This window comes from Asparagus officinalis, chromosome 5 (genome assembly GCF_001876935.1).
Source record: "Asparagus officinalis chromosome 5, Aspof.V1, whole genome shotgun sequence".
Classification (NCBI taxonomy): domain Eukaryota; kingdom Viridiplantae; phylum Streptophyta; class Magnoliopsida; order Asparagales; family Asparagaceae; genus Asparagus; species Asparagus officinalis.
The window spans coordinates 39,255,705-39,281,378 of NC_033798.1; the positions used below are offsets into that span (position 1 = coordinate 39,255,705).

Below are 25,674 nucleotides of genomic sequence, written 5' to 3' on the forward strand. Positions count from 1 at the left end.
ATTTTTCTACATTTTCCCAATAATATTACCGAAAAAAGAAGACCACCATAGAGGAAGGTTGGAAAAAAAAAATGATCCAAACAAAAATTCTGGCGAAAACAATAAAAATAAGGAGTATTTTAGTCCCAAAACCTTAATCCCTTCTAATAATTAATACGCGGTTTGTAAATGTGGAGGTGGACTGGGTTTCATTTATTCCGCTTCGTGGAGATTACCTAGTCCCTCCTTGAAAATAGTCTGGACCGTACAAAAACAAAAACAAAAATAAATATGGAATAAAATGGTGGATCCGGACTATTTTAAAATAGTATCCGGACTATGTCTTACAAATTAGTCTCTCAACGACGAGCTACCTCAGGTGGTCTGTCCCCCCAAAAGCCTTGCGTTCACAAAAACATAATCTGGCGGGCATGAGCCAATGTGAAATACCTCTTAAGATTTGAGGGGCTCATGAGAAAATTTCAAACCTTTGTGGAGCTAAATATGGAATTATTGAAGATATGAGGGGCTAATATCTGAAAGAACTCAAAAGAGATGTCGGAGAAAACTCCAAAATCAAGGGGGTTTTGTGAAGTTAAAAAAAAAAAAAAAATAGTCGATTCCTTCCTTGCTTTCCTCCTCCTTCCGTCCTCTGTCTCCGTTCTCATCACTACTCAAAGTATCAAATTCCCCCAAAAACTTAGCCTCAAATAATAATAAAAAAAAGCCACAATCAACCAAAAATTCAACATTCAAATGGGGATTGCACACCAATAGGCAACTTTTGCCTCGGGTTCGCGTCCGCCGGGGGCCGCATACGGCGGTGTGCTGCAACTCCAGTCCCCAGCTCCGACGCCGACATCGCCGGCGAACCCGATCCCCAGCAACGTTCCACCTCCTCCCGGCACGCAGTCGGCTCCCCTCCGTCGCCCGCCGCCAACCTAACCCTTCTGCTACTCCTCCTAACCCCAACGGGCCGGCCACTACCCCTGATTCCCCCAATCGCCAAACCAAGACGCGTCTTTGATCGAGACCGTACTGGCCCAGTCAAACCTACCTTCACCGCTCTTCGCCGTTCTTGATGGCCAACGGCCCAGTTCTGGAGCGAATGCGCGAGTTTCGTCAAGGGAGCCCTAAGCTCGGAGTCCTGTCGAATGATCCAAGCATTAGCGCCGACAACCCTAGAAAGTCGTTCGTTCGAGGCGTTTCGAGGGCCGCCAAAACCCCTCCTCCGCTCCTCCGACATCGACGACTTCATGTCCGGCACCACCGCCGGTCGCGCGTCCTCGTCTGCCGGCGCCTCCTCTACAGTCTGCCAATGTGGGAGACTCGAGAGCCGTCGCCGGAGTCCGGAACGCGGAGCGAAACTGCGTGCTCGCCGAGGACCTGTCCTCTGACCAGACGCCGTTTAGAAAAGACGAGTACGAGAGGGTCCGGGGGTGTGGGGCCCGGGTGCTGAGCGTGGACCAGGTGGAGGGGGTGAAGGACCCAGAGGTGCAGAGCTGGGGGGCGGAGGAGGACGACGAGGGGGATCCGCCGAGGCTTTGGGTGCAGAGCGGGTTGTACCCGGGGACGGCGTTTACGAGGAGCGTTGGTGCGGTGCCGGAGGTGAAGGAGGTTAAGATTACGCCGGAGCATCTGTTTTTCGTGGTGGCTAGTGATGGGGTGTACGAGTTCTTGTCGAGCCAGACCGTGGTTAATATGGTGAGCTGTTTAATATTGTGTTTAATTTTGATTTTCGTGATTAATTTGGATTACAGACGTAGACATACAAGAAGTTTTTGGGAAGTAACGTGGGAGATGAGTCTTGATAAAATTGAATGGAAGAATATCTACCCTGAAAATTTCGGCCTTTGTTTTTTGTTGTTGATGTGAACACAATTGAGATGTTTTTGTTCCCAAAGGATTTAGTTTCACTAGGTTTATGCAGAGTTGCATTAGCACAATATTATATTTTTGCTAAAGTTTTCTTTTCGCTACAAATATTTCTAGTTGGGTCATATTCTTTATAGGCCAACCTTTAAGCTTATATTATGGTGACAATGATGATGATGGGCACCATATCATCTTTCCAATATGAGGACCAACTTTCTTGGCGCTAACTACTATAGTCTTATTTGTATATAATTAGTTTACTTTTTAGTAGAACTAGTCCTATTCTTTGGGCATAATGTCAGGGTATAGAAAGAGAGTCTGTGGTGCTTTGGCGATGGAAAAGTCGTAAGAGGGCATAGAATTTCTAAGCTTGTCGCTTTACACATGCTTACTATATAAGCTTTTTTTAGATGTCTGGTGATTGGTAGTTGCAAGAGATATTTAGGATGATGCATCAAGCAACAGGGAAAAGAGTTACTTTATGGTTTTTGTGGTGAACATTGATGGGGTATCTTAGTTCTTGCTGATATGGTGAGAAATAATTCATGGTTGGTTTTGTCACGCCCGGTCCCTGAGCCCATTGGCGCGTGCAAGCCTTGGAACCCAGCGAGAGCAACTCGATGTTGGCTAAAGTTTACTGTCAAAATGCTAGCACTAGTTGTTCTTAGGCCTTGGGCTTTTCTCTATTTCAACCACTAACAATTCTTCATACTAGTCCACGTGAGACTAAAATGGAGGTGTTACAATCACCTCACCTTACAAAGACGACCTCCTCGTCGTTACGACATGATAATTAGCACATCCCAGTGTCACTTGCTAGACGATGTGGACTCTAGAGGTGTCTCCTACGGGCTCTGGCTCCCACCCGGCTCTGATACCATTTGTCACACCTGGGCCCTGGGCCCGTTGGCGTGTGTAAGCCATGGAACCCAACAAAAGTAACTTGATGTTGGGTAAAGTCTACTGTCAAAATGCTAGCACTAGTTGTTCATGGGCCTTGGGCTTTTTTTCTATTTAAACCACTAACAATTCTTCACACTAGTCCATATGGGACTAAAGTGGGGGTGTCACAGGTTTTATATTATTCATTTTGTAGATTTATTCTGGTTGCTCTTTTTAAGTGAAAAAACAGAGAGATGGCAATTTAATGCATGTCTGGCTGATGGATAGTTTGCGGATGATCATTTCGTCAACTTTGGCTATAACTGAAAAGAAAAAAAGGTCCTTCATCTGCCCTCACGGATATTACGTTACAGTATATAAAATTTTGCAATAGTGCTACTAGATAAGATTAAAAGCTTTGAGTTTTATGTGGTTTCATTTTGAATGAATTTGAGGAGTTTAGTTGTACCATAGCACATAAGCACTATCGAATCATAAACTTACGACAGTGAGAAGGAGAGGGTAGAAGGAATATGCTGCTGCAAGGGCTATTCAAGAGTTATTTCACTTGTTTTCACTGCCTCTTTTTAGATGTACGTCTCTATGATTGAGTCAAGCCATGAAGCTGTTCCTCAATCCACTGGCAGTGGAAAACAAATCATATTACCTCTTCTAGATGTCAATGACCATAAGTGAATCCAATAGCCCACTTCAAGTTTTACCAAGTCTAGATACTTGAGTCCAAAAACATAAAGTAATCCTCTTTCTTCTGTTTGTTGCATCATTTTAGATCTCTATATGATACTCTGATTGCGTACAACTTTTAAGAATTCCCAAAGAATGCAGGCAGAAACACTCTACACCTTCATAAGACTAAATTCCTCCCTCCCTCTCTAGAGAAGTTTGAAACTTGCTACATGTTTAAAGGTGAGGAACATTAAGAGGAAGTTTAATATTGAGGAAAATGATATTGACCCTTGGATAGGATGTTCACTTTTTCTCGGACACATTATGTTCTATATACTTTGAGAAGTTCTTTTGTGATAGTACAGGGAGAGATAAGGCCTCTCAATTAAGATTAGATAGTATGTGGTTATTTTTTTTTGGTAGAAGAGTGTTCCTATCGGAAGAAATCTTCTGAAAGATGATTGTCTGTTGGCAAAGGTTTAGGATCTTATACTTTCTCTGATTAAAGGAAGGCATCAATTGTGGGTCTCTGTCTAGATGGGAATTTTTCTCATTAGATTTCGGAGTCGTAAGTCTTAAGTTATAACTTTATGCTGATGTTTGGTTTAAAAATATTTATAGTGAATAGCTTGTTTCCTTCATATATACTTTGACAACCTCAACCATTACTTTAATCTTTGCATGAGGCTCTGTTGGAGTTAGGAATATGAGTATGAGGATGCCAGAGTACAATGTTTAGGCTTAATATTTTATATTACACGAGTTTTCCAATAGATATTTGAAAAGCTATTAATTGTGTGTATGTCTTGTAAACTCAACAATGCAATGATAGATTTGTATTCCAATATGCTAAAAGGTGGAAAGAAGAGGTTGTATTGCTATCAACTCAAGAAGCTGAAGAACGCTTTATCTTTCCTTTTGCTGTTATCTATGTTGTTGTGTGCTCGAAAGAAGGTTTTATGAGGATAGTTATAGAACTAGACAGGAAGTATAAGTTATTTTTCTTCTCATTTCTGGTTCTCCTAACTTGGGTGTGATGAGAATTATTTGATGCCAGAGAGATAACTATGGTTGAAATTTTACTAGCTATTTCCAGTAGTTTTGCAAGTAAGTTTTAGCAATAGCTTTGTTCACTTCTTGTAAAGAAGTCCTTGTCTTCACTAGATTTCTCGGTGTGCATAAACATAAATGCTGGTCAAAGGGATAAATATGATAGCGAGTCATGATGCAAATTTAACACTTTTATTTGTTAATCATTTCTTTCAATTATTATCAAAAGAAATTTAATATTCTTACTGTAATATGTAATTTCATACTTAATATTAGTAACACTAGTCCATCTAGGCGCTGCCTTGGCGCCTGCTTTGGCGTCTGGGCGCTGGGTGTAGTGTCCCATAGCATCCAATGTCTTCTGAGACACTGATTCAGCTAAACTATCAAGATAGATATTAGAATTTTTTTTAGAGTGGCTATTATTGTTGAACCTCTTGACAGGTTTATATTTAAAGATTTAATATCTGTTTTGTGGATGACATAAATGTGATAAAACTGTTGAAGGGGAAAGCCTTATATCGGCTGCCCTTGTATATCAAACATAACACGTCCTTCCATTCAGCAACTAGGCCTCTCGCTACACACTATTTCTTTTCTGAAGTACATAACAAACTTGATGGATATATTTTATCGCCTCAGAGTTATTGCATGCTTATCTGCGTATTAGATTCCTTGTTGAGGTTCATCTCTATACTGCAGGTTGCCGGCTTCAAGGACCCCCGTGATGCCTGTGCGGCAATAGCTGCAGAATCATACAAGACGTGGTTAGAACATGAGAGTAGGACTGATGACATTACACTTATTGTTGTGCACATCAAATATATGGGAAATGTATGATCAATTTCCTTAATTCCTGGTCAGTTACATGATATTTACATTAGAGTTCATCGCGCATAGACCCCCTGTAGTTATCATTGTTTCTAACTTACTGACCCTGTAGTTCCTTTGTTGCAAAGACCCTTTGGGTTAAATTTTTCTGACTCTTTTTCCCTCAGATAGACTCACTAATTTTGCCCAGGGGCAATATCTGCTAAGTTTCTCCAAGGGCAGAAGAGTCAAAATTTTTAACCTGCATGGTCTATCTGCAATGATGAAACTACAGGCATGATCAGTTCAAAACAGCAATACTACAGGGGGTATATGTGCAATTAAGCTTTTACATTGTTCTTCGGCTGGTTGATTACTCGCCTTTGAAAAAAAAAATCTTATTAGTCAGATTATGCGATGACTGAGGAAACAAGTGAAATAAGCTCCAAGACTTCCCCAGTGGCATTAGAAAAATTACCTGTGTATAGATATGCATTTCAAGGCTCCGGAAAAAGCACTGAGCTGCATGCATGCCCTGACTTCACGATGGAGCGGAGTCCAGCATGTGTTGCTCCTTCACCGGGGCACACCCCATCTTCCAGAACGGTAGATATTTGCCTATTTCTTCTCTTTTGTATTGTATGCCTGTTTCTTTACCTTCTGGTGTGATCTCTGCCTGCTATACAGTGACCAAACCAGGTTGATTGGGAGAAGTTGATTAGTTGTCCATCCTAATTCCGAGGTACTATGCTTCTCAAAATTTCCTACACTTAACTATGTGATATATTTCTCATAATACCATTTCCCTATGTAATCAGCAAATTTTTCAAGCGACACAGTACCAAAAACTTGGTTTCTGAAAGTTTATGCTTTTTGAAATTGAACTTAGGGTTAATTGCACATAAACCTCCTGTGGTGTTGCTGTTTTGCACTTACTAGCCCTATAGTTTCATTGTTGCAGATATTGCATCTGCGTGAAAATAGCGAGTCTATCTGAGGGTAAAAGAGAAAAAGATTTATCCTAGGGGGTCTATCTGTAACAACGAAACTACCAAGGGTAGTAAGTTCAAGCAATGAAACTACGGGGGTTTATGTGCAGTTAACAATACTTTGAAACAAAACATCTTTTAGCCACCCTAGCTTGATCGACATTGACCTTTTGTCTTAACACCGTGGTTGCAGGCTAGCATGCAGAGTACGTGATTTGTGCAGCAACATTGAGAGGCTGACTGAATTCACTCCAGTGCTTCGCAAGCATCTGCTCTAGTGAAACTTGCACGTAATCAAGTTTGGTGCTTTTTCATCGGTTGTCCTAATCTTGGTTTCTGTACATTTCTTTATGTAAAGCTTTGTTGCTTTGAGATAATCTGGCCTCTGCGAAATCATGGAACAGAGCATGTTAATGTCATTGTGAAATGTTACAATCCGATCCCTGAAACTTGCCAGCACGAAATCATGGCCGTTGCTGCATCAGAGTTCTCAAGAGTTGAAAGGGTTGATTACTCACTGCTATTTTGCACAAACCAGCCCAAAACCCCACCACCTGCCACCCAAAAAGTAGAGGGAAAAAAAAGAAAAAAAGAAAACCAAAAGGAGGGGCGGGGGTAAAGAGCTAATTGCGAACAGCCCTGTAGTATCAGCCTATATTAAATAGCCTCCTTGAAGTTTTATTTGCGGCCCTTTTAGTGAAGTTTTTTGGCTCCTTTAAAATTCAATAAAAAAATGTCATTTGAGAATTTTTCCTCACCAACAAGAGTGTAGAGGTTTTACCCGTCTTCTTAAAATTTTTTTAAACAATTTTAATTAAGAGTGAAAAAAGTTTAGGGCTGGGTCTATTTATAAAAATAGAGGAGTCTATTTGCAATTTAATGTTATGATAGAGGGTCTGTTTACAATTAACCGAAAAAAGACATGTACTTTTACTATCGCTGAAATCCTGCTAATGGAGTGCGCCAGACCATCTTCAATGGCAAGGCAAAAATTGTCTTTCTCTCTCCTTCCACCTCACTTTATTCTCCCTCCACATCACTTGTCTTTTTCAATTGCCTTTCAATTCCACGACAACTAATTTTTCAAAAAGTTTTTCACTTTATCTTTCCTCCACATCACTCAATCATGATAATTAAGTAAAAAATTAAGTTTTATTTTGGTGTCCAAATAACACAAACCCAAGCTCTATTAATAGACCTTGAAAAATAATAAATAGTGGTGAAAAAATAAAAAATTAATTTCGAGTAATTATTGATCAAAACAGTCATTTAAAAACAAGGTGAGAATAATTGTAAAAACTTTATGACACGCGGGGCCCAACAAGAAATTTAACACAAAGGCAAAATTTGCCTTCTATTGTCTTTCTCTCTCCAATTTTTTCATTTGTCTTTTAATTTGACTTGCTATTGGATGTAATAATTTTTGAGTTGCCTTGTCATTGCACTTGGTTTAAGGGATTCTCAACGCTAAAAAAAAAGCTGTCTTCAGTTATTCAAAGTTTTCAAACGGACACATTTTATAAAAACATCCAATATTAATATTTAATTACAAAACTCAACTGATTTTATGATTCGTGCACTGACATTGGACTATTCTAAGTTTTTCCCAAAAATGGAATATAAGAGGATACAAATCCATATATACAGCAAAACCATTATTCATATAGGCATTAAACACTGTATCAATATATGCTGTTACCGCTTGATGCTTAGGATCTGGTTTTGCTTTTGAGATAAAGAAATCGACAAATTTAAACAATAAAAAATGGTTCGCATTTTAATGCTGTTTTCATGTTCCTCGAAAAAAAAACATTAGCGTACAGAATGAGTAAAAATAAATAAACTTTGCAATATCAAAGTTCATAAGGACAAATTTTCAAAACCAACCTATTTGGACTTTTATTCTCAAAAAAAGACCCGTTTCACATTTATTTAGAGAAACCGACCTGGTTTCAGCCTCAGCGCTGAAACCAGGTCGGTTTTTGAAAAAAACTCTCCGAAACTTCACGGGAGTTGAACTCCCGTGAAGTTTTTTGAACTACGAAACTTCACGGGAGTTCAACTCCCGTGAAGTTTCGGAGAGTTTTTTTCAAAAACCGACCTGGTTTCAGCGCTGAGGCTGAAACCAGGTCGGTTTTTACAATTATTTTTGAATGGGGTCGTTTTTTGGGAATAAAAGTCCAAATAGGTTGGTTTAGAAAATTTGTCCAAGTTCATAATAGCTGAAGCTTTGGGGTACCAATGTGCAATTATGCCACAATGGGCACATTCTTTCGGTTGACCCCTCGTGCGATCGAACAAAACCAAATAAAATCGTCATTTTTTTTTTATTTTTTATCAATCATCATCATGTCCTTCTCCTTCTTCAAGCCCTCTCGCCCTCGATCTGTACCCTCAGAGCTCGCAAGGGCAATCAAGGACAGCCTGCTCGCCCTCGACACTAGGAACTTCACCGAGGTTAGAGCCTTTTTATGTATTTTTTTTTTTAATGCATAGACGTGGGAATTTGGACATGGGTGGTTCTTGATATTTTTCCGTTATTTGAGGTTTTTTGAAACGGGTATTTGTCAGTTGCGCTAGGTTTGGCTTCTGTTTGGTCTGATTGTAGGGTTAGAGATCGGTTCTTGAACAAAAATTGGATTGTGCTTTGACGTGTTTGTATGTATTTTGCTAAGTTTAGTTGAGATTGATGTAGAATTTATCTAACTACTGAGCCTTGATTGATTAATTTCATATGAAGATGAGGGGGAATCAAAATGGCACATTGATATTATTTCTAGAGTAATAACATGCATTAACCGTTTATAAAGCTGAATCAAAACGGCATGTTGACATTATTGCTAGAGTATGCTTTTATGCAAAAATTTGTTTATTTTTATGTGTTTACGTGGAATTTGGACATAGGTTCTTGATATTTTGTTGCTATTTGGGGTTTTGTTCAGTTGTTCTAGATTTGGCTTCTCTCTTGTCTACTTATAGGTTTAGAGATTGGTTTCTTGACAAAGACTTGGATTGGGTTTGATGTGTTCGTATGTGCTTTTGATATATGAAGTAGATTGAGAGTATCTAATTCAGTTAAATAAAAGGTTGAATTTTAATAAACCTTGATTGCCCAATTTCATATGAAGTTGATGGGGGAATCAAAATGACTCGTTGGCGTTATTGCCAGAGTCGTCAGATAACGCTTTCCGGTCCCATATGAAGAGCTCAATTAGTTTGTGATTTTAGTATTTTTCCACAGCAGTTGTTCAGCTCGAGCCTAAATTTGTAATTTACAATCTATTGAAATTGTGAAGCACGGCTCTAATGATGTCATCAAGAACAAATTTGGTAACAAAACACTTTACTGAGTAAGAAAGCACCCTTTTATTTATTTGAGAATCAGGTTAATGCGTCTTGACAAGCATATTTGGGCCCCCAAAAAGTTACGCTTTTTATTGACTGTAATTTTACACAATATAATTTATACGGTTGTCTAGTCATTATTTTGGTAAATTTGATAAAAGAATATGCTTACTATCTATATATTTGATTAACCAGTTACATGGTCGTAAGCAATCATGCGATGCAGCTAACCAACACATGAGGCACACTGAGGAGAGGTGGTTGCAAAATGTACCTATCTATTCTTCATGTTACAAACTGAGGGCTATTGGTTTATAATCGACACTGTTATTACACAATTTGATTTTATTAGCTTTTTCCTAAAAATATAGTCATAATTACAGCTTATTCCAACACGATGCTGTTTGAGCAGTTAATAGTAATATAATTATCAGCACTGACGTGCATTTTGTTCTTTGCGTATCAGTTGTGGCCGTACTTTCTATTTGCTAGTTAAGATTCAAACTCTGCATATACTAGTAATATGTTCCCTGTGCAATTCACATAATTCGAGAAAGTGATATGTGCGTCGATGGGGGAGGAAAAAGAGTAGAGACATAAAGATTAAGTGGTGTATAATAGGACACAGGAAAGCTACAATGACTTGTTTAATGATAAATAAGATAGGTATTATCTCCGTGGATAATACTAATATAATATAAAACTATAAATATGCATAAAGCTAGCCCCACCAAAGTGTGAACATAGTGCCTAATGATAAGGGTGGAACTATAAGTTTTCTGACTGAGGGGAAAAAAGAAAATTCAACTAACAATAATTCGAATCAATATTCTATTCCACTTAAGTCTTAACAATTCTTCACATATTTGCTATACAGCTTGTTATCATTGCACATAGCACAACGAAATCAATAAGATGAATCACAATAATTCCCACGGCAGTGTCATGCCTATTTCAAGCCAATGCAAAGAGAAAAAAATGTAGTTCCTACCACATGAAGTTACCAGTTATGCTACATATACAGAAATACTTTGGACTATTACCAGTGTAGAGAGAAATATGATGCCTTCAAGGACTTACACAAAATTAATCAGTCTCAAATCTCTAAAAAGCCCTGCAAATAGAGAAAATAATTTGTTAAATAGACCCAACTAAACTTATAGCTGAGATTTAAATATTCATTGTTTGGAAGAAAGATTAGGATTCCAGTCACAAACCATTAAGAAATTTGTAGCACCAATAGGAGAACTATGAAGATAGATTGTAAATAATTCTCCATATGAATAAAAATTTTTTATTACAATAATCCTTCAAAATCAATGTAAATTGGATATTAAATGAAAGCATTCACATAGAATAAGGCAGGAGTAACCCAATTATCCTGTTGAGAAGGGGAGATGTACCTGAAATCATGCCCGTGAAATAAAAACCTAGTAAATTCATACCAGATAAGGATGGGGGGAGTGAGAGAGATAGTAGTCTAGTAGTATAAGGATGTTACTAGATGCAACTTTACTTAATTTATCCTTTTAATTTATGCATTATTTTCATATTAGGCTCTAGAAGAAGTTGAAAGAATATTGTATCAATGAAGCGAATGCTCTGAGAATATGGAGAAGCTGAACCAAATCAAGACCAGGTTACTCAAATAGCCATTGAAATTTGCAAAGAGGATGTTCTTCCTCTTTTCGTCCAGAAGTTGCCAAGCTTGGGTTGGGACGTAAGTTTACCTTATATCTATCAAAAAAATTTGTTTCTCTAATGCTAAAGTTTATTGAGGCATTCTTAACAGACTAGAAAAGATTTAGCCCACTGCTGGGGAATTCTGTTGAGGCAACAAGTTGGCTCTAGCTTTTGTTGCGTTGATTATATCGAGAAACATTTGGAACTTTTGGACTTCCTTATATTTTGGTAAGTCAACATTCATACACAACATTAGTTTTTTGCATGTTTTTTCTTTGGGAAATTTTTTAAAATAGCCCACTTTTGCTAAATATTTAGCAAAATAGACCACTTTGCTAAATATTTAGCAAAATAGACATCTTTTTGGCCAATAGGCCAAAAAGATGTCGATTTTGAAAAACAAGGCTCAGACGACATACGGGACTAGTAGTCCCGCATGTTTAGAGCCAACTTAATTAGTGCTTAGTGGACTCAGAAAACATACGGGACTACTAGTCCCGTATGTCGTCTGAGTGCATTACCAAAACGTACGGGACTAGTAGTCCCGTACATTTTGCAGAGACATTTCGCATGTGCCCAGCAAATCCACGGGGCTAGTAGTCCCGTGGATTTTGTGTCTTAAATAAGTGGGCTCCGCAATTCTACGGGACTAGTAGTCCCGTAGAATCGCAGACTACATAAGCCAGCTGCACCCCAAATTAGGGCACATCCGCTTCCCTCTCTTTCTCTCGTGATCTCCCGTTCTCTCTCCCGACTCCCGATCTCCCCCTCTCTCTTTCCCGAGCTCTTGATCTCCCTCTCTCCCAAACCTTATCTCACTCTCTCCCAAGCCGATCAACATCTCAAACCCGACCTCCATACAATTCCCAAACCCTACCCAACAATCATGATCTCTTTCTCCCAAACCCAACTCACCTATTCCTTCCTCAGATCTGACGCTGACGCCGTCTATTCTCTATGAGGCCGACGAGATCCGAAATTTCATCAAGGTATATATTTTATATTTTTCATAAATTTCTCTATATTATTTAGTTAATATTGTATATCTAGAAGAATTATGTAATTATGATTAAATATATAGAAAAAATCTAATTTTTATATGATGAATTTTAATTCTTCAGTTAAAATGGCGAATGGAATACCAATTATTTGTTTATTCAATAGAAAACTGAGTGTTGGAATGAATAATATGCCTATATACAATGGAGGCTCTAGGAAAATGTTCATGTTGTCTAGAAATTATAATTTTGATAGAATGATGGCGCAAATATACAGAGTTACTGGAATTAATCTCTTCAAAAATGCCATTAAAGTCTTCTGTAATTGTCCAATAAATGATCAAGAACAGTTACTGTAGAGATCACTAATGATGAAGAATTGAATGACATAATACAACTTGCGGAGAAACAAATCTCAATCGAGTTGTTCATTGAAAATATTCCAATGTCTGGGGTTGCTGAAGTTTCATATGCTCGCGGAGAGTTCTCCCGCATGCTTGAAAATCAAATCTCGTTATCTCAAAGTGCCTTGCGCTTAAAAAATGACTCGGGTGCAATATCAAATGACGTGTTCCACAACTTGTCGGGTCATGTTTCAGTTGATTTACCGGTTGGTTCTATAATAGAAGATGATGAGGATGAGAATAAGGATGTAGATGCTGAAGAGGAGGAACATCTTGATAGTATGCAGTGTGCAATTGGAGAGACCAATGATGACGTACGTTGGATGAGTGAATATTGCGTAAATAATGACTATGTAGAGTCTGAAGAGCCATTGCCAGAAGAGTTTCAAAATGATGAGTGGATAAATTGCGAAAATTATAATAGAATGTTCAATCTCTTGTTAGCTTTTGGTTTCTTATATCAATATTACAATGTAATTGTAGATAGATGCTATGGACGAGGTCGAGGGGATTGCAAATGAGGGCATAGCTACCGCCACATGAGATTCAGTACACGTATCGATATTGCATTAGATAGTGGCGAGGGTTCGTAGAGCTTTTCAACAAACTCATGAGGATCAGCATGAAGGTCGTGAGCAGGTGCATCTTGAAGATACTCTATATGCACGCCGACGTAGACGTGGTAGACATTACACACACGACGATGAAGCTGGTCCGTCACAGCAACCCGGTCCGTCATAGCCCAACACACAACCGGAGAGTGAGCATATACAAGCTCAAGTCGAAGGAGGACGTCGACGATCTTAACGAGTGCGAAGAGAGACAACGGGGGAGGGGTGGATTTTTTATTTGTTAGTTTTTCCACTAAGATAAATATTGTCGTATGGATTTATTGACATTTGAATTGTTTAGCTTAAACTAAATATTATCGTATGGGTAGACTTGATATATTTTGATTTGTTTAGCTTAGACTGATATATATTATCGTATGGATTTGTGATGTATATTTTTGTCAGATTTTGGATGTGATGTGTATTTCGTCGGATTTGTGTTGTGATGTTATTGATTACATAAGATTTGTGTGGTGATGTTGTGTATTTTTAACATTTGTGTTGTGATGTTGTAATTTTATAACTTTTATCAAAGTATACACTATAAATGATATATTTTTGGTGAAAATTTTGGTCGTATATCGATAAATGAGGCATGTGCATGTTTTGTGCATGTTTTGGCTCTGCCCAGCAAATCCATGGGACTACTAGTCCCGTGGATTTGCTGGGCATAGGCGAAATGTCTCTGCAAAATGTACGGGACTACTAGTCCCGTACGTTTTGGTAATGCACTCAGACGACATACGAGACTAGTAGTCCCATATGTTTTCTGAGTCCACTAAGCACTGATTAAGTTGGCTCTAAACATACGGGACTACTAGTTTCGTATGTCGTCTGAGCCTTGTTTTTCAAAATCGACCTCTTTTTGACCTATTGGCCAAAAAGAGGTCTATTTTGCTAAATATTTAGCAAAGTGGTCTATTTTGCTAAATATTTAGCAAAAGTGGGCTATTTTAAAAAATTTCCCTTTTTCTTTCTTTATCCCATGCACAGTCATGCGGAAACTAGAAATCTATGATTTTATAGTAGTCATATCATGTTATCTTAAATCATTTTTTGATTCCAACATTGTACTAAACTTCACAACAAGTTATATGCAATAAGATTTACAGAGAATGCTCATCATTTGCTTAGATGATAGATTGTTATAAATGGTTCTACAGTATGGCAACCCCTTGGTGTAAAACTTTCAAGCATAATTAAGACTTCTCTATCCCATTTAGGTCCGTTAAAGTATTACCGTAGCAAGTTTTATTTAGGTCCTGCTACCTTTTATTCTATTTACAATATTGAACCAGTTTCTTTAAAGCTTATCTGTTTCCAGTGTTGACTGCACACAGCCTCATGCTTTTTTTTCCTTCCTTTTTGTTCATGTGTTTTCTTGTATATAATAAGTGGTTTAAACTAATAATTGCCAAGTTTTTGTTATGCTCTTGCACTTTGATCTTACGTATACTAATATAGAGCCATAAAATACCACCAACAAATCTTTTATCATACATACTCCGAGCACTTCAGAGAAGTTAAAATTTTGTAAGACCCTTTTTTACTCGGAGTTTGACTTGAACAGGAAAGATACCAGAATTTAAACTTCTATTAAAATATTTAAGTATTACTTTTCATCTGGATCTTTTCTTTATTGTCTAATGAACCTTGATTCAGCTAATAATATGTTCTATAACAATTATAATAACAAGGAGATTGCTCTCAATTGTGGTAGTATGTTGAGGGAATGCATCAAATATCCATCACTTGCAAAGTAAGGTCTTTTAACTCTTTTATTGAAGTTAACTTTTCATGTTCTCATATGATGTTCTTTTTTATCTTATTCTAAATCTGAACTGTTAATATGTGTGAATATACATTAGATAGCTTGATGATCATGATCTCTTATCTATGGTTTTGTGGCTTAACAAATCATATAATTAATGAACTGTAAACCTGATTGTGAAGATACAAATGTTTCCATAAGTATCACTATGAGGCTAAATAATTAGAACCAGAGAGGACCTATTATTTATATTTTTTTACTTTTCTTTTCTTTTTTGTCATGGTGGATGTGGCAACAAAAAAAGAAAGTCAAACGAATAATAGTTTTAAAGTAATGTAGAACTCATGAACGATCACAAACTGAATAACAGCTCTGTCTTATTTCTTTGTCCAGAGGTATAGTTAGCATCATCTTGCGACAAATCGGTTTTATTTCTTCACACATTTTGATTTTGTAGTGCTATTTGAGATACGTATTGGAATCAAGAAGCTTTGAGTTGTTCTTCAAGTATGTTGAATTACCAAACTTTGATATTGCTTCTGATGCCCTTGCTACCTTCAAGGTTAGTTTCACCCTTTATGTGTGATATGATTGTTTTGAAATATGTCCAACTCATTGTTTTTTCCCTTATACTCTGAGCTAAACATTTGGTAGGAGTTGCTTACTAAACATGAGACAGCAGTATCACAGTATTTGAGTGTACATTACGAAGTGGTAAGCTTATAGACAAGCTTATGACATGAAATTTCTGTCTATTATTTTGGCAACTTGTCTCATTCAGCTCAATCTGATTCTAGAATTTTGTTCCAGTTCTTTGAGAACTATGACAGACTATTGGCTTCTCCAAATTATGTGACAAGAAGGCAATCATTGAAGGTTTGGCACTTAATGATGAACATTTTTATTGAGTTTGACTCAGCATGTTTTGAAGTATGGACTGATAACGGGATGATATATTTTAGTTTCTTTCGGATTTTCTTTTGGAGCCTCAAAATTCACAAATAATGAAGCGTTATATCTTAGAAGTTCGATACTTGAAGACTATGATTGCTTTGTTGAAGGTAGTGTTTTCTTTTGATTTCATTGACCTAACTTTGCTTACTTATGATCATTTTTTTCTATAGGGTGTACACATCAGAATAAACTTGAGTTCTTATGATACACTGCCGTCGTTTTTTTTTTCTGTTTCCTCTTTTACCCTCTAACAAGAGAATCATAATTTTGTAGGATTCAAGCAAAAACATTCAGTTTTCAGCATTCCACATTTTCAAGGTAACTCTTTCTTTTTGGTCTACTTGTTTACCTCTCATTATCAAGTTATTTCCATTGAACATCTTTTGTATTATGTTCTTTTACTCTGATAATAATATGAGCTAAGGTCCTCTTTTTCCTCAAAAAAAACTTAAATAAAATAATAGATGCAACATCATGAAAGTATATACTCCTAAGGTCATGTTTGGGTTGGGTACTATCTTGAGTTAATAACATTTTATCCTTTAAACTAAAGTAGTCCAGAGATTTCGGACTAAACAAAGTGGGGAAGGAGGGTGTTAGTATAGTCCGGGACTATACTTGGGATTAGATACAAAAAGACCTCATTACCTCTTGACTTTCCTAAAAATTGTCTAGGATTACCTTCTCTAATTATCTCCCTCACACTTTCTTTTGACATCATCTAACAAAAGAAAAACAACGAAGCACCATTCCAGTGACAAAAATTCCAGACACTGTTCCACTGCAAGCATCTCTTGAAATGCATGTACCCACTTAAGCTTTTTAACGTGTTCATTGTGCTATATTATGCATCTAATTTGATGGTTAATTATAGCGCAATATATTTAGCAAGCACCGAGTGGTTATTCACCTCATTTAGTACCATTTGCACTAGTGGCTTCAATAGGGGTGAGAGATGTAAAAGATGTTTGATGGTTTATGTAGTTTCTAAAAATTGCAGAAGAAATAGTTCAATATTAGAATTTGGTTATGATGGGATAAATAGATATATTTAATTACATAAGATTGCAAGGAAATGACATTATGGACATTTGCTATTATATTCTAATCATATACCACTTTATAATGATGAGTTTCCAAACATGACATATATAGTGAGTTTTTAATAATTTGTTTGGTTCAATTCAGAATTAACACTTGCAGTACCTATATAGGTACTGCAAGTGTTAATTCTGAATTGAACCAAACAAATTATTAAAAACTCACTATATAGTCTTTATTATATCCTAGGACTATAGTGAGTTAATTTAATCCGGGATAAAACAAGTACGCAATCCAAACATGGCATTAGTTGTTAATGAAGTAGGTTTTGTGAAGCACGTGGCCACTACCACGTGATTGAAGCTCACGCGGAAGTTTACGCGGAGCGGAGAGCGTGAACATCAAAGCCCACCCGAAATCAAATCACAATATATATTAACTTGTTTTCTTTTTAGGGTTTTTTGTGCGAAGGAAGGCAGAGGGAATAGTCTTGCGGCTACAGGTGCGTGAGAGCAAGGCTGCATGTGCGCGAATTCGTTTGGCGGCTGCAGGAGAAAATCGCGTGCAAAGGCAGAGAAGAAAATTGCTGTGCAAGGAGAAAAGTCAGCCGCCTTTTGTGAAGATTTTGTGCAGTTGTTTTCAGAGAGATATCTGTGTGAGGGATTTGAGAGATTGTGTGAGGGTTTAGATTGAGTGATTGTAAACCCTATTTGTATTCTCTCCCTCTAGTAGTAGATCTCCCCCTCCTTGCCCCGTGGATGTAGGCAATTTTTGGTTGTACTGCTATTTGTGTGATCTGTAATAGCTTTTAGGTTCCCTCGACGCGCAGTCCTAGAGCTGACGAGAGGAAGAGCTAATATCCCACTTTGATGGGATATTAAGCTTCAGATTCTTGTTCCCTTTGAGAAACAAGAATTCTTATTGCGACCTGACTCTCTTGTTGTGCTGTCGGAGTGTTGCCGAAATTTTCGCTGCGCGCAACAAGTGGTATCAGAGCCCAAATTTCAGATCTAGGATTTTTTGGTGGAGAAAGATTCTTGTGTGAAGCTTGGTTCTTGGAGTTCTAGGCTTCGGTGGAGATAGCATTAGGAGTTGTTGTTGGAGATTTTGCTTTCCTCGTGTGGATAGGAGATCTATTTGGAATCCGATCTAGGGTTCAGTTGGGTGGTTCCTAATTTTTATTAAATTTGTTTTTTCTCTACAATTTGGAGTTAGTTTGCAATGGGAGAAGAAGGTGAAAGCAGCAAATCGATGGCGAGTACAATACAAGTTGGTTTTCAGAACTCTAAGATTAGTGTGGTGAAGTATGACGGCAAAATCAACTTTGGTTTGTGGATGAGCGACGTACAGGATGCGCTCAATGCTCAGAATTTGAAAGAGACCATCATGGTCCACGAGAGGCCACCTAAATATGAAGAGGCGGTATGGGATAAGATGAATAGGAACGCGTGTGGGGTGATCAGGTCCTGTTTGGAACAGGAACTGAAATATGATGTGATTGGGGTGACGTCTGCAATGAAGATGTGGGAAATTCTCAACAATAAGTATCTCACAAAGAGTGTTGAGAACAGGTTACACTTGCTGCGAAGACTCTTCAGATTTCAGATGTCTAGAGGCACCTCGCTAGCGGCTCATATGAACAACTATACTAAGTTGTTGTCGGACTTGGCGAATGTTGATGAGAAGATATCGGATGAGTACAAGGCGATTATTTTGTTGGGCTCCTTACCGGATGAGGAGTATGATACCTTCGTGCTCACTTTGTTGAAGGGGAGATCTTCTATCAGCTATAGTGAAGTGACTAACGCTTTGACCAATTACGATTTGAAGAGGAAGGACAAGGAGACTTCCCACGCTAGTACTTCAGGAGAGGCCTTGTCGACGAGAGGTAAAAGCCCATATCCGAAAGGTGGTAACAGAGGGAGGTCAAAGTCTAGAGGCCGCCACCAATTAACAAAGAACCAATGTGCATTCTGCAAGGAGCAGGGACATTGGAAGAGAGACTGCCCGAAGCTCAAGGAGAAGGAGAATGGCAAGAAAAAGGGCCCGAAGGCCAATGAGGTGAACATTGCGAAAGGCGATGATTCCGATGATTCGTGCTTTTCTCTACTGATTACTCCGGAGGTGAACCATGTGGATGCATCAGATTGGATGCTTGATTCCGGCGCTACCTTTCATGTGACCCCTAGGCGAGACTGGTTTGCATCTTTTGAGAAAGTCGACGGGGGCGTTGTTGTCATGGGAAATGATCAATCCTGTGGCGTTTGTGGGATAGGTACCGTGCGGATTAGGATGCACGATGGAGTAATCCGTGAGTTGAAGGAGGTGAGATTTGTTCCTCAACTGAAGAAAAATCTTATCTCAGTTGGAGCTTTGGAGGCGAAGGGATTCAAGGTGACTTTCGAAAACGCTGTAGCGAAGGTTACTAATGGATCATTGGTGGTGATGAGGGGAGTCCGCAATCGGAATTTGTATTATCTGAAGGGAAGCACCGAGATTGGCCAGGTTGCTTCGGCTATTTCAGAAGCGGACATGAACAGACTTTGGCACTATAGATTGGGGCACACAGGTAAAAAGTCATTGCAGACATTGTGCAAACAGGGGCTATTGAAGGGAGCCAAGAGTGGGAAGATTGAGTTCTGTGAGCACTGTGTTCTTGGCAAGAAGACAAAGGTAAAGTTCGGGACTGCCATTCATCAGACGAGGGGCATCCTGGACTACGTGCACACAAACGTTTGGGGTCCTACCAAGACTGCATCACTTGGTGGTAGACATTGGTTCGTCACTTTTGTAGATGACTATTCTAGGCGTTGTTGGGTGTACACCATGACGAAGAAGAGTGAAGTCCTAGATTTGTTTGTGGAGTGGAAGAAGAGATTGGAACTGCAGACTGGGAGAAAGATCAAGACGTTGCGATCCGATAACGGTGGTGAGTATACTTCTGACCCCTTTTAGCAGCTATGTCGAGACGAGGGCATAGAGAGGCACTTCACAGTTAGTCATACACCGCAGCAAAATGGGGTGGCAGAGAGATTAAATCGGTCTTTACTGGAGAAGATCCGATGCTTATTGTCGCAGAGTGGTTTGGAGAAGATCTTTTGGGCTGAGGCACTTACATATGCGAGCCACCTCATTAATAGGCTGCCTTCATCTGCGATTGAGGGGAAAACCCCTATGGAGATGTGGTCGGGAAAGCCAGCACACGACTATGACCAGCTCAAGGTATTTGGGTGCCCTGCATATTATCATGTTAGAACTGATAAATTAGAACCTCGAGCTAGGAAGGCCATATTTGTAGGATTCAAGCGTGGTGTCAAGGGATACAAACTTCGGGATCCAGTTGATAAGAAGATTATGCTGAGTAGGGACGTCACGTTTGATGAAGCTTCTATCTTGAAGCTTTCCAGCTCTCATCAGGTGGAGAGCGATCCGACGGAGGAGATATCGCAGGTGGTGGAGATCGATGCGGCTCCACATTGTCCAGATGGTACAATATCCATGCAGGTGCTGACTGAGGTGACGCCAGGCGAGCACGACGATGACACGGAAGATACGAGTACAAATGTGTAGGATCAGGAACCGACGGCTCAGGTTCAGGATTCTATTGCGGCTAGGAGACAGAGGAGAAACATACAGATGCCAGCACGGTATGCCGACACAGTTGCGTATGCACTTCCGGTGGAGAGTATCGATGAGTTAGTGCCTACTACATTCAGAGAGGCCGAGCAGAGTTCGGAGGCTGATTCGTGGCAGGTGGCTATGCAGGAGGAGATGGAATCTCTTCATAAGAACGATACATGGGAGCTTGTTGAGCTTCCAAAGGGGCGGAAGGCAATTGGTTGCAAGTGGGTATACACGAAGAAGGAGGGCATTGAAGGCACTCCGTTGAGATTCAAGGCTAGGTTGGTTGCGAAGGGCTATGCACAGGAGGAAGGAATAGATTATAATGAGGTTTTCTCCCCGGTGGTGAAGCATTCTTCGATTCGGATTTTGCTAGCTTTGGTGGCACAGTATGGTTTGGAATTAGATCAGTTGGATGTGAAAACGGCATTTCTTCATGGTGATCTTGATGAAGAAATATATATGACTCAGCCATTGGGATTCCGAGCTGCAGGGAAGGAAAAATTGGTTTGCAGGTTGAAGAAATCGCTATACGGTTTGAAACAGTCTCCTCGACAGTGGTATAGACGATTTGATGGTTTTATACTTGGTCATTCGTACACTCGGAGCCAGTTTGATCCTTGCGTATATTTTCACAAGTTGAAAGGAGGTGCGTACATTTATTTACTGCTCTATGTGGATGACATGTTGATTGCCTCTATTTCCAGGTCGGCTATAGATGAGTTGAAAGTTCAGCTTTCAAATGAGTTTGAGATGAAGGATTTGGGTGAGGCGAAGCGCATTTTAGGGATGGAGATCGGCAGAGACAAGAAAAATGGCAGAATTTGTTTGACACAGGTGGCTTATTTGAAGAAGGTTCTACAGCGATTCCATGTTAGCATGGATACGAAGCCAGTTAGTGTACCATTGGGAGCCCATTTGAAGCTTTCAGCTGGTCTCTCACCGAAGTCAGTTGAAGATCGTGAGTTGATGTCGAAGACTCCATATGCGAGCGCGGTTGGGAGCTTGATGTACGCAATGGGTACGAGACCAGATTTGTCACAGGCGGTGAGCATGGTATCGAGATACATGCACGATCCAGGAGTGGGTCATTGGGACGCCGTGAAATGGATTTTGAGGTACATTCGAGGTACGCTCAATGTTGGTTTGGTTTATGAGCGGGACACTACAGGTGGGCAGTTATGCATTGGTTATGTTGATTCGGATTATGCCGGGAATATGGATAAGCGCCGGTCTACGACGGGGTATGTGTTCACTTTGACCCGTGCGCCGGTGTGTTGGAGATGCACCTTACAGTCGACGGTGGCTTTATCTACGACGGAGGCAGAGTATATGGCAATTACGGAGGCTGTGAAGGAGGCTATTTGGCTTCGAGGACTTTTGGAGGAACTTGGTATATCACAGAGGTCTGTCACTATTCATTGTGATAGCATGAGTGCTATCTATTTGGCGAAGAATCAGGTTTTTCATGCGCGGACGAAGCACATTGACGTTCGTTATCACTTCGTTCGAGATGTTCTTGAAGATGGCGATGTGGAAATTGTGAAAGTCCACACGAAGGATAATCCGGCAGATATGCTCACTAAGGTGTTTCCGAGCAACAAGTTCGATCATTGTCGAAACTTGTTGTATATTCGTGATTGTTGAGGCCGTTAGCGGCCATTTGGACGAACTACGTTCGGCTTGATTCCTTGGGCAAGAGGATACGTAGGCAGTCTTTCAGATGCAGCCGGTTTGGATTAGTTGATGGGGGTGAGATTGTTTGGACTCTCGTTTGGGTTCTCGACTTGTTGTGGATTGAGTTCGTACTGGTCACAACAAGTGGGACATTTGGTTGCTTTGGTGTCGGCTCAGTTTTGGGGAAAACTTCACCGAGGTGGAGAATTGTGAAGCACGTGGCCACTACCACGTGATTGAAGCTCACGCGGAAGTTTACGCGGAGCGGAGAGCGTGAACATCAAAGCCCACCCGAAATCAAATCACAATATATATTAACTTGTTTTCTTTTTAGGGTTTTTTGTGCGAAGGAAGGCAGATGGAATAGTCTTGCGGCTACAGGTGCGTGAGAGCAAGGCTGCATGTGCACGAATTCGTTTGGCGGCTGCAGGAGAAAATCGCGTGCAAAGGCAGAGAAGAAAATTGCTGTGCAAGGAGAAAAGTCGGCCGCCTTTTGTGAAGATTTTGTGCAGTTGTTTTCAGAGAGATATCTGTGTGAGGGATTTGAGAGATTGTGTGAGGATTTAGATTGAGTGATTGTAAACCCTAGTTGTAATCTCTCCCTCTATTAGTAGATCTCCTCCCTCCTTGCCCCGTGGCGTAGGCAATTTGCCGAACCACGTAAAATTGGTTGTACTGCTATTTGTGTGATCTGTAATAGCTTTTAGGTTCCCTCGACGCGCAGTCCTAGAGCTGACGAGAGGAAGAGCTAATATCCCACTTTGATGGGATATTAAGCTTCAGATTCTTGTTCCCTTTGAGAAACAAGAATTCTTATTGCGACCTGACTCTCTTGTTGTGCTGCCGAAGTGCTGCCGAAATTTCCGCTGCGCGCAACAGGTTTCATACTCGCCAACTAATTTTCCCTTTTGCATTTGGTTTTTAAATGTTTCTATGGTCAAATCAGGTTTTTGCCATTAATCCGCAAAAGCCACGAGAGATAATTGAGGTCTTAGCACAAAAGCATCAAAAATTGTTGCTGCTACTAAACAATCTTCCTATGAACAAGTATAGTCCTCCTCCCCAACCCCCCCCCCCCCTCTCTGTATACATCTATTTCTCACAAACTGTGTGCTACTTAAGTTAATGCATACATACACTCATGTGTATATATAATCCGGTTAGATCGATAAATATTAATATCAGCATGCATATATTGAAGTGATTTTCTTGTTATACATTATGTCAGAACACTTATTTCTATTCCACTCTTTTCTTTTGCATACTCATTTCTATTCGACACTTTTCTTTTGCGTACTCATTTCTATTCCTCTCTTTTCATTTGCATATTCATTTGGGTTGTATTTACTTTAGGTGGTGATGATGAGGAACTCGAAGAGGAAAAAGATCTAATAATCAAGGAGATCGAAGTATTTACTTTAGGTGGTGATGATGAGGAACTCGAAGAGGAAAAAGATCTAATAATCAAGGAGATCGAAAGAATTTCTCGATTACCAGATATGATCGCTTAATTTTTGTTATTATTTTTAATTTTTTTTCCTTCTATTTTCTTCATGTGCTACTTTCTCCCATGTTTTTTATTTGCAAAATGATTCAATTATTTTTTTTGAACCTGAGAAACAGGGTGAGGTACCCTGTTCATTTGAATATATTAATAGAAGATAGAAGAATGTACATACTTCTTCTCTAGATGATGGTGAGATCAGTGAGAGAGGTGGGTAGGGAGCGGACCATAGTCGTCACCTACCACACCACACCAACCGATTCCATCATCTAAAGAAGGCAAAAGGAAACCAAAAATAGACAACGTTTCATAAGGATCATAGAAAACACTACAATACTGATAAGAGACTGAAAATGCTAGGCACTGATAGCCCCTAACCAAAAGGGAACAAATAAAACACCCAAAGTCAACAAAGCATGTCTAGAATGCCACTCAGGATACAGATGTTAGCTGCTGCGGAGGCTCTCCCCTGCATCCCCTGAGGAAGACTTCTTCGCTAGGTTCTGGAGGCCGAGATTAAGGGCTGCCCTACGAAGCCTCCTCGCCGTCCTGTCATCTTCTTCACCTGTCCAGAAAAGTGAGAATCTCGCAATATTAGATGCAGCTAATAGCGAGTTAGGAGGAGTATCTCTGAAAATTAAAGAGTTCCTTGTAAACCATATCCACCAACAGAAACAAGGCAACAAGATCTTCCAAAAGGTTTTGATATTCAGGCAAATGTTGGGTAATTGATAGAGCAACAGCAGCTTTTCCATGTTTAAAGGCCAGCAGTTTGCTGGGAAATGTGGGAGAAGGTGATTCCATACTTCACGAGCAAAAGAGCAGTGTATAAATAAATGGTCATGGGACTCCGTCTCCCGAATGACATAATGGACAACTTGGATCACCGTTCCAACCTTTTTTGATCAAATTATCTTTGGTATTCAATTTCCCTTTAGAGATGATCCAGAGGTGGATTTTTACCTTAAGGGGAATGTTGGATTTCCATATTAACTTGAAAAACTGGGATTTAAAACCCCCTGAAGAAGTAAAAGAGTAAAGGGATTTTACAGAGAAAGCGCCCGATGGGTGAAGAGGCCACCATAAGGAGTCTTGTTCGGATGGGCCACCTGGAGATAGATGTTCTAGGAAGGAGTGGAGATGAATAACATCATCCCTCTCTCTTGGGGAAGATCCCCTTCTAATAATAGGATGCCAAAGCCATGAACCATATGCCCATCTACCTTGCGAACTGATGCTACAATTACTCGAGAAGGCAAGCTTGTAAGCATGGGGAAAGAGGCTGCTAAGGGTGTTAGCTGCTGCCCATTTGTCATGCCAAAAACTGCTCGAAGTACCATTACCGACATTCCATCTGACAATGCTGAAGAAAGTGGATTGAGCTGAGAGAAGGTCCTGGAAAAATCTTGAGTGTGCCAACTTCGGATGATTAGCAAAAGGGTTAGCTCCATGTTTGGAATATATAGAAAAAAACACTTCACTGAGGAATGATGATCTATCCCAAATTTTCCAGATCCATTTGGAGAGGAGGGCTGAATTAAAGGAGGGGATATCAATCACCCCAAGCCCACCTTCAACTTTGGGTTTACATACTATACCCCAGTTAATGAGGCACTTGGATCTAGAGAAGCTGTGGCTGCCATTCCAGAGGAAATTTCTTCTGATTTTATCAATGGCCTTGGAGACCCATATCGGCAACTTGAAGAAAGACATGTAATAAAGGGGAATAGAGGAGAGCACTGAGTTCAGCAATGTTAATCTGCCTCCTATTGAAAGAGTTTTGTTCTTCCATA

The 25,674-nt window shown here is 39.6% G+C and overlaps 2 protein-coding genes across 2 annotated transcripts; both read left to right on the forward strand.

The window, feature by feature from the left end:
* Positions 1,134 to 6,885, forward strand: LOC109841735 (probable protein phosphatase 2C 35). The gene is given in 6 exon segments (XM_020410680.1): positions 1,134 to 1,280; positions 1,282 to 1,683; positions 5,176 to 5,307; positions 5,689 to 5,889; positions 5,971 to 6,025; positions 6,466 to 6,885. Coding segments are annotated over 5 exon segments (885 nt in total). The 3' UTR covers positions 5,974 to 6,025; positions 6,466 to 6,885.
* LOC109843044 (calcium-binding protein 39-like) lies at positions 8,566 to 24,446 on the forward strand. The gene is given in 12 exon segments (XM_020411975.1): positions 8,566 to 8,729; positions 11,174 to 11,186; positions 11,189 to 11,337; positions 11,410 to 11,528; positions 14,998 to 15,072; positions 15,553 to 15,646; positions 15,739 to 15,798; positions 15,895 to 15,960; positions 16,047 to 16,145; positions 16,312 to 16,356; positions 23,324 to 23,429; positions 23,800 to 24,446. Coding segments are annotated over 12 exon segments (1,023 nt in total). The 5' UTR covers positions 8,566 to 8,621; the 3' UTR covers positions 23,889 to 24,446.